The sequence below is a fragment of the Phalangium opilio genome, unplaced genomic scaffold (assembly GCF_054372755.1).
Source record: "Phalangium opilio isolate 3A_F unplaced genomic scaffold, DU_Popi_V2 ptg000088l_1, whole genome shotgun sequence".
In the NCBI taxonomy this organism is placed as follows: Eukaryota; Metazoa; Arthropoda; class Arachnida; order Opiliones; family Phalangiidae; genus Phalangium; species Phalangium opilio.
Genome location: NW_028324193.1, coordinates 3,566,289 through 3,576,043, shown reverse-complemented (window position 1 = coordinate 3,576,043; position 9,755 = coordinate 3,566,289). Strand labels below are relative to the sequence as shown.

At 35.3% G+C, this 9,755-nt stretch overlaps 2 protein-coding genes across 2 annotated transcripts; one reads left to right on the top strand and one right to left on the bottom strand.

Moving 5' to 3' along the window:
* Positions 1-2,498: 2,498 nt before the first annotated feature.
* On the bottom strand, positions 2,499-4,979 carry LOC149649110 (uncharacterized). The gene has a single exon (XM_089849445.1). It carries the CDS (start codon positions 4,977-4,979, stop codon positions 2,499-2,501), a length of 2,481 nt encoding a protein of 826 aa, XP_089705571.1.
* Positions 4,980-5,215: 236 nt separating this feature from the next.
* LOC149649109 (sterile alpha motif domain-containing protein 3-like) lies at positions 5,216-8,934 on the top strand. The gene is made up of 10 exons (XM_089849522.1): positions 5,216-5,615; positions 6,737-6,823; positions 6,901-7,038; positions 7,107-7,180; positions 7,270-7,464; positions 7,545-7,623; positions 7,700-7,858; positions 8,000-8,215; positions 8,286-8,457; positions 8,537-8,934. Exons 1-10 carry the CDS (start codon positions 5,478-5,480, stop codon positions 8,899-8,901), a joined length of 1,623 nt encoding a protein of 540 aa, XP_089705648.1. The 5' UTR covers positions 5,216-5,477; the 3' UTR covers positions 8,902-8,934.
* The last annotated feature ends 821 nt before the right edge of the window (positions 8,935-9,755 follow it).

Genomic DNA, 9,755 nt, shown 5'->3' with positions numbered 1-9,755 from the left:
ATAACAGTAAAAGAACAAAGAGTATAAGTGCTTTATCTTTCATATTTTAGTTCTTCATATTTAGTTTATCTTTCATATTTTAGTTCTTCATATTTAGTTTATCTTTCATATTTTTTAGTTCTTCATATTTAGTTTATCTTTCATATTTTAGTTCTTCATATTTAGTTTATGATAACAAGAAATCAATTAACTACAATTAATATACACAATATACAAGGATTATACTACAAGAGATTATCTACACCTAAACATGCATTACACTATAGTAGATTATCTACAACTAATATATAGACGTTACACTCCCCACGACGAAGAACCGAACACGGCCTCGTGAGGTCAAAAAAAAAAAAGAAGGAATTGTTTAGGTAAAAGTTTCGGAAAACACGATGTATTCACCATACAAAGGCAAAAGGCGACCTGTAATGTAGGACGATATGACGTTAGCAAGGAGTGTACCTTTCCTAGTACGGAAATCGTGCGCTAGCGTCTAGTTCGCAATTGCATGTGGAAGGTACGGTCCAGAGGGGGCCGAATAGTTTTACCGCATTCTTTGGGCTTACACAGTAAAAAAAATGGGTTTCAAAATGGTTTAAAACGGGACTGAGCATTTCGTAGACACCCTAAATGGTTTAAATTTTATACCTATATGGTTTAAAAACGGTTTAACGTAAAGTTAAAACCAATAACGGTCTAAGGTTTTGAGGACTACTCCGTAAATGGTATCGCAAGGGAGTAGGTATAAACCGTGAACAAATAGGGTACTTATTGGTACCACTAATGGTTTTTTGACTTTTTTTGAAAGGGTGTAGATATAAACCATTAATCGAGGTTGTAAGAGCCCTCTATTAACATTTTAATTTTTGAGATTAAATATATACAAAATAGATTTGCACATTAATGAAATGAAATAATTGTTTGGCAATAATATTAAATTTACCTGATACCAAAATATATTTATTTCACTTTTCATGTTTGGCCCCTAAAGTTCTCAATAGAGGACAGGATATGATATTTAAGGTCTATCTCAAGCCAACCTGGGAAGGGGGACTTTTCGTCGGACATTGTTTTTTTCTCATTTTGAAGCTAGTGCTTCAAATAAAAAATTTCGCGACTTTGTAGACCGAAAGACAACATTCAAATCTTACCGAAATCGTTGAAAAAACGTAAATTTTTTAAATGACATTAATCTTACGGTTCCCAGGTTGGCTTGAGATAGACCTTTATAGGCTAGAGTTAGATTGCCGAAAAGCTTAAAGGTAGATTAGAAGACAGCCTTTAGGCTCACACGTAATGGTATCGTGCCATAGGCCCATAGCTGTCTAATGGCCGCAGCCTCACACCCGAGGTGTAGGACATTGGGTGTTTTTGGTTACGAGATTCTGAAATTCGAGAAAGATTTAGGGATTTTAAAGCAATTTAAGATTTCAATGTTTATTCTCCATATGACATATTTAGTTATTTTGGGATTTCGACGAAAGTGTACGGGATTTTGGCTAGTGTCTGACCCCTCGTCCACATCTGCTAAACCACGCTATAACTATCAGATTTAAAGATGGATTTCGCATAATTATTTATGCTGTAAAAATGGCGGGGATTTTAATATTTTATTTAATAAATTCCAATTCCCCAAAAACAAACCCAAACACGTGGTTTGTTCGTGATTAACAGGGAAAGGCATTTTCTTTTCTAACAGAGTTATTTGAAGAAAATTTTCTGGTGCTCCATTGTTTGCTACCTTCAAATCTTCACGTTCACTCACTTAAAACCAATGGAGTGAAAGGCAGGCACGCCCGCACGCGGAGAAAATATCCATGGACATTGTTACAAGGTTTTCCTTCTCCCTGCCTTAAATTTAAATTACATCGCCACTTTCCTCTCAGGGGGTGCCAACGATTTTCCCATCGTATACCTAAGCCTATACATGTACATGTTTTTGAAAAAGTCACCCGTGACGTTGCTGAGGGCAAACAAAAAAAAAGCGCTGACAACAAGAGCCATTCGTTTTTACCCCCTTCGGCCACCACATTCCTCTCTTCTTGTATCAGATTCGAATGATGTCAGCCACCCTATATACCAGGAATGGTAAGTGGGGGATTTTTTTTTTATCTCGCACGGTGGTAGTGTGACCCAAGTGCAAATAGCCAGCCGAAAATACTTGGGTCAACTTTCCTGCCTTTAAAGACTAGTGACAAATAATTTGCACTAGAGGAAGCTAAACTTTCCATTCCTGGTATAAAGGTTCTTTGGTCAGGTTTTTTTCCATTTTAGAAAGTTAGAAACCCCTTCGTGAAAAGTCATGCACTGCGCTATATTGGATTTAATGTGCGCGGCCATTCGTTTTGGGGGAGGTTGAAATTAAGTTATGGGCGGATAGGAAAATAGGCTTATGTATATTTGTCTCTGAAGTTTTTGATGTTTGTTTAAATATCAATGACTTATAATCTAGAACTGGAAATCACACACAATTTTATTATTAATAACATTTATTTTCATTAACATTATACTGGATAAGAGACACATTTTGATTTTACTGTTATATAAAATTTTTCATTATGGTTATAAACGTCAAGTAGTTCATGTTGAAGTTCCTGTCCTGCATAAATCATGCCCCATTCATTTGTTTTCTCTTCAACTTCATAGGCGTGCAAATGTTTACAAAACCTCTTAACTAGGGACTTTGTTCCAATTAATATCAAAGAAAGATTCACATAAAATATGTACTTTACATTAAAGAAACTTTTAATGTCATTACGCTCGGTTCCGTAAAGAAGCACGCAGTCGGTCCAATAAAGTACGTTATCGAAAGTAGCTTGTTTGAATGAGTAAATTTTACTTGGAAACTCCTCATTTAATAAGGCTTTACACGAGAGGGGTAAATCATCTTTTACAAGAAACTTTCCTGCTGAGGAAGTCTGAATGCCGGTTCGCTGCTCACACAATGTATTGTAGCATTGGTAGTATTGATGGCGATTGGCCAATGTTTTAGTTAAATTTTTGTTGTTATTGGACGCGGAAATAATTTTCTTAAAATATTTATGTTTACTTTCGAATCTTAAACTTGACATAGCTCTTAGAGGTCCATATTTTTGATACGACGCGGCGTAATGACAAAGGTAGTGGAACTTTGGAGTCATAATTTCGGGACCAAAAACTTGACACGCTTCTTTTAAAAATGTTTCAATGAGGTTGTTGAGTTTCGGAAAGAACGATTTATGTAAATGAGTAGCATATATGAAATCCACAATTTCCCTCAATTTAATGTACACGGCCCAGCATGGCTTAATCTCCTCGGCTATAAAGTCAGAAAACATTAAAGGGAAAAGTCTAAATAGGCAGTGAATTTCACTCGCGGATCCTTTGAGATTTCCCTTTCCTTGAATAGCAATTTTAATTTGCGTTTCTGGACGACTTGTTTCTGTTTTACCATATGGAAATGTTGTAATTATAGCGTTGAACTTTTCGAGAGTTAAATTGGTTTTTGCGAACATTTGCTTCAAAAGGTTTTTCAAAATTCTAGGAATTACGCCTTCTTTTAGATCATGCATGGGATCAGGAGGAAGCTGTTGCGTAAGGTCAAAAGAAGAGATTTTCATGAGAGGACTTTCAAAATTAACCCCATAAACAGATGATTCGCTTGGGTCTTTCGAAATGCCTTCTAAATGGTAGATATGGCGTTCTAAAGTTCTCATTTGCAACTGCGCTTCATTTGTTTTAAGTGAAATATTTGATTTGCTCACCATGCAGAACCTACAGATCCGCCCCGAATTAAAACACGTGTTAAAACCGGCCAGTTTGTGTAAACCCAGGTTATCTCCAGAAATTAGGGCAACATTGGCTGTGAGCGTTATTCCTCTGGATTCAATCTCAATACCATTCATGATCATGTGATTTATATCGAAGATTAGAGGCTCCAGAACCTCGTTCCATCCATATTTTTCTACATCGACTGATTTGGCTAAAAGCGCCAGATTTATGTCACTTAATTTCGATCGGTACTTTCCTTGTAAATTAAGTATTGAGAAATAACACCCGAGTATTTTATGTTTCCCACGTTTTGACCCAAGGGGATTACACGCCTCAAATTCGTCAAAAAATATTTGCAATTGAAGAGTATTTGGAGAAAATGTAGCGTTTTTTGAAAATATGGTTTTCGCTATTTCACCTTGAAGGAAGTGACCGATGCATTGATGGGGTATTCTTAGGCAATCCTCGTGTTTTCCGATCTGATCATCCAAAGAATACAGTTTTTGAATAACTTTTATTATTGGGACATAGTGGAAATATCTTTTTTTTCCGGAAGTCGCCGTTTCCGAAAACGTGTACTGAAGGGGCTCGATTAATCCAAAACTAGATTTACATAGTTCAGTTATTTTATGGTTCGAGTTAATGCTCTCAAATGCTTCCTTAACTTCAATGTTTTTTGAAAATAATAAGTCAATTTCCTCAACGCTTATGTCTTTGGAATGAAGTATCTGCAGCACATTTTCTTTATTGGTGAACAAAATATATTCACAAAAATTTAGCAAATCGTTGATTAATGACTGAACGACGGTTCGTGGAAGATGGTGTAACTCTCGGAATTTTAAAATGATTTTTAGTAACATTTCCCGAATGTCCAAAGGTTTCAACTCTGGCTCCTTTCCATTTCCGTTGTTTGAATGACTTTCATTATTCTCTTCTGAGAGATGATAATTGTTTTCAAAATCATTTTCGTGATTGTTAGCCATTTGAGGTTCTGGAAGGTTCGGTCTATCTTCAAGTCTTTCATCCAGGTTTGAATTGTCCAAGAAATATTTGTGTTTATATCTCACGTGACGTTGAAACTGCTGTATTTTTTTAAAAGTCCTCCCACAATTGTCCAAACCGCAATCAACTCGAAAGTGTGGATCATGGGCGTGCTTTTTTGACAAATGAGCTAAGAGAGTACCAAATGTTTTCGAAACATATGTACACTTAACGCAACTAAATAACCCTGACATTTTAAATTATAATATGAGAAATCCGACTTGGAAAATTTTCTCCTTTTCAACATTTCTGAACCACATACGAAAATTGAGGAACGCTTATCTTTCATCAAGCAAAGGTGGTCAGAGAGTTAGAGAGAGGGCGTTTGTCAGGGGGGGGGAAAGAAAATCGAACGTTATTTAGGCTTCATAGGGTTCGCTAGTAATGTCAAGAAAAAATATCCATTCTCTCAAAAAAGGTGTGGTGCGCGAAAACTTTCCGCGAGAGAGTTTCCCACGTGACTCTGCTAAATGTCTCATCAATGATCAAGTTTTGCCCTCAGTTCACTTCGACGACTGACCTCGTGGCCTTGCTACTTTTCGCGAGAGGAGATTTCCATGCCAATTTTACTACTTTACTGACGAACGTTCGTGTTGACACGGTTGAGTTAGTTTTACGGAATTACGGTTATAGTACGGAATTCGTCTTTTAGTCAATATTTTATGATCACATTTGTGCAATAATTTCTAAAAATGGCTGTAGTGCTATTGTGTTTCTACGAAAGAAGAAAAAAAATATCGCTGGAAAGTAACACTTTTCCTGCGCTTTTGGAACGTTTAAAAAGTGATGAGACGTTAAGTGATTTTACTGGACCAGACTTTATGTATCAGGTAAAAACAATTTATTACTTAAGCTCATGAAGTTAAGGTTTGAGTGACATTAAATTAATATTTATTTAGCAAAGATTTAACTATGAGCATGTGAGCACTTTGATTTAGCCGGAGGGTTCTGACATATGGCGTTTATGTGTACGGGATTTTGAAATTTGTGAGAGATTTTGGGATTTTAAAGCAATTTTTAGGGGTATTTTTAAATTTCAATGTTAATTCTCTATAGGACATATTTAGAAATTTAGGGATTTCGAAGAAAGTGAACGGGAATTTGGCTAGTGTCCGACCCCACTATAGACTAGTGGCACCCCATGTTCTTTGCCCATAGACCTTATTACAGTTAAAGGTGGGAGACTGCCATTACACTATAGGGACTTGGCAGTACTACGTCATGCAACCTCACTCTAGCTTCCACTCTAGGTAGGAAATGATACGAAGAGGGGGGGGGGTCGGAAAATGAGCTGGAATAGCTTCCACTCTGCAAAAAAAGGATTAGAGTAATCTCGGTAGAGAAGGGAAAAACCGGTTTATCCCTCCCTTTAGGCGCGCTTTTGTAAGACGGAATACTGAGCACGCTTGTAAGGAGGGATGACCTCTCTGGGATGACACGGAGCTTGGAGAAGGGAGTGACGTTGCTGATACTACTATATACCAGAATGGCGGCAGGGGGTTGAAATACCCCGAATTGCCAAGTCACTATAGTATACTACTATGAACTTTCTGGTGGTGTCCGAATGTTTTCATAGCAATTAACAGTTATTCATGTAAATGCTATGGTTTGTGTTCTAACTTCTTAGATTATATTTATATTTAACTGGCTTACAATTTGTATATAGTAAAAAATCATTTAAGCGCTTTCTTTTCAGTCTGATTTCATAATTTTACAGCCGCTATATTGTAAGCTACGAAGTTTCAAAGTTTTTAACCGGCTTAACGTTAAAAATTAGTCCATAGCATTTACATTAGTTACTGTTCGCCAGAATATGTTGGCAGCACACGGGAGGGGAAATGAACGGAACCCCCTTTAGCGAAAATTATGTTTTGATGTCACTTGATCTTTTTCTTCATTTAAGATATTTAATGTTGTATATGTTCTAATTTATAATATATTATTCGTTAAGGTATACGACAAGGACTTTAAAAAGAATGTTGAGCTAGATCAGCATAGTATTTTAGAGAATTTGACTGAAATTCAATTGATTTTAAGGGTGAGCACTAAATTTCATATTTTTATAATTATTTGTGTTATTGGTAATAGAGTTAATTATAATTTCATTCATTATAGAAAAAGAGACGTAGATCAGTCGATATGAATGAAACACCAGAACCTAAGATTTCAAAAAACAAAGAAGACACTATCACAATCGCTAAACCACTAGATGTCGAAGAAACGGAATCAACAGATGCCACAAATATAGAACCGGTATTTTAATTAACCTTTAATTATAATTATTGTATAATAATACCAATTACTTATTTTAATTGACCCAGGAAAATGTTCCCACCATTGATGAAAATAGCGAGCTTAATGATAAATCAGAGAATGGTGGAGCACTTATATCTTGGTATGTAAAATTAACTCCACAATTACTGGGCCTATAGCGATCCACAAATAATCCCAAATAATCGTTTTTAAATATTATTATTTCTCTAGGGTGGCTGAGAATCTATCCCAAAATGTGGAAAATATGTCAAGAACCACTTTTGCACTGGTATACACTTTGCCAGATATACCTGAAGTATGTAAAAATTCCGAGCAATATAAGAACTTGCCACAAGTGGAGGCAAAGGTTTTAAATAAAGAAGTTTTAAGCATTCTATTCAGTGACTGTATTAAACGGTATGGCTTGTAAGTATTACCAACATGTATTGAATTATTGCTCAATTGAATCCGAAAATAAATAACCATTTCTCAATGTAAATCTTTAGATATCCTTATCACATGCACATAGCTAGAAAGCTAGTAATGCAGTATCCTCATTTAAAACAAGTGCCTGGCGAAGGACATGTAAGATAAATATTTCTTTCAAATATTAAGGTTATTACTGTTATAAAACAAAAACTCACAAGGCTTAATTTTATAGGAATTATGGTATCAACAACTTCGATCAAAGTTTAAAAACTTTAGAAGTAACCTCGAGCACGTTTCAGTTGTTGCGCAACATAAAAAAAAATACGGTAAAGACTGTTACAAAACACCTGCCAATGATGTGGATAATCCGGAAGCTGCAATAAGAATCCAGGTAATATATAACTCTTTCTTTAAAGTTAAATCGCGTACTAAGAACAAGTCACCCACACTATTATTTGCACAATTTATTGATTTATATAATTTTATTATTTACTGATGATAAACTTGTTTTAATCATAACACCAAATTCCAGAATTTCAATTACGATATTGAAGAAGATGAAGAAAGCATTATAGCTTTCAAACTTCTAATGACTAGAGAAATGCTAAAAGAAGAAATAGATTGGGCTCTAATTGATACAAAAATGGACAAAACCTTTAGAGACCGAGCGACCATGATCTGCGAAAAAAGAGATGATGCCTTGGAGAAGGCTCTTGAGGCATACCCTGCTCTGGGTTGCGAAAGACAAGTAGAACATATATAGACGACCGAGGCGACTATTATGAAGGCAATAACTAAATATTATATTTCATGTACAGTTAATATTGGAATTCGGAAGAGTTACGAAAATAAGCATGAAAAAAAAACTAGAAGATTCCCTTACATTGTACGCTGGCGAAATATGGAGCGCTGCAAAGAAAAACGCAACAACTTTGAAAGGAGAAATAATGGATGAAGTAAAAAAACTGAAGGAAACTGAATCAATGCGACGTAAGTGGTAGAAAAGATTGAATCCATCAATACGCAAAGTTTTTTATATCCAGAACTAATCTATATAACTTAAATTTAGGCTTTAAGGATAACATGGCGATACTGTTAATTCCAAGTATTTTCAAGGAAAATCATAACGGGTTTTTTTGTCAGAAGGATACCTTAGATAGGATTCAAAAGGGTCCTGCTATTGTTTATTCAGGGCCAAAAATCCTAACAAGTAACGAATATGAAATTTATGTGGATGGAATGAAAATCACTGACGCGTCTGATATATTCAACGCCATTATGTGCTTATTCTCATCATTTTGGATATTTAATATTCAATATAATCCTCTACTATTCAAGTCATTATCATTCATTGAATCGTGTTTATTTGGATTGCAATACACAAATTGCTCTCGCTTAGTGAAAAACTTTGAAAAAAAATGTAAGGGCTGTTAAAAACAGTAATTAAAAGTGGTACAATCTTTGAAATTAATCGTTTTGTGAATATCTTTGCACATTTTAAACATTTTTCTACATTTCTCAGAAACGTCAAGGGTTTGTTATAAAATAAGTATTCCCATTTCGGTGTGCAAGAATCCCCACGCTAGGTTTGGCTCTGGTATAGTGTGAAACCAGTCTGGGAGATTCTGAATAACCTTAAGGGTTGATTCAAAGACCATATTGGGTGTAAATGAATACCATTTAGAGTTTAGTCCAAAACCACTTTGGGTCTTTCAAAAATCCACAAATGGTTTGTTACCAAAAGTAATGAACCATACAGGGTGTAAATGAATACCATTTAGAGTTTAGTCCAAAACCACTTTGGGTCTTTCAAAAATCCACAAATGGTTTGTTACCAAAAGTAATGAACCATACAGGGTGTAAATGAATACCATTTAGAGTTTAGTCCAAAACCACTTTGGGTCTTTCAAAAATCCACAAATGGTTTGTTACCAAAAGTAATGAACCATACAGGGTGTAAATGAATACCATTTAGAGTTTAGTCCAAAACCACTTTGGGTCTTTCAAAAATCCACAAATGGTTTGTTACCAAAAGTAATGAACCATACAGGGTGTAAATGAATACCATTTAAAGTTTAGTACAAAACCACTTTGGGTCTTTCAAAAATCCTCAAATGGTTTGTTACCAAAAGTAATGAACCATACAGGGTGTAAATGAATACCATTTAAAGTTTAGTACAAAACCACTTTGGGTCTTTCAAAAATCCTCAAATGGTTTGTTACCAAAAGCAATGAACCATACAGGGTGTAAATGAATACCATTTAGAGTTTAGTCCAAAACCACTTTG

Coding starts and splice junctions, on each gene's coding strand:
- LOC149649110 (XM_089849445.1), bottom strand. CDS start 4,979: ATGTCAGGGTTATTTAGTTGCGTTAAGTGTACATATGTTTCGAAAACA.
- LOC149649109 (XM_089849522.1), top strand. CDS start 5,478: ATGGCTGTAGTGCTATTGTGTTTCTACGAAAGAAGAAAAAAAATATCG. Junction 6,824..6,900: donor AAATTCAATTGATTTTAAGG/GTGAGCACTAAA, acceptor CATTCATTATAG/AAAAAGAGACGTAGATCAGT. Junction 8,216..8,285: donor CTCTGGGTTGCGAAAGACAA/GTAGAACATATA, acceptor TTTCATGTACAG/TTAATATTGGAATTCGGAAG.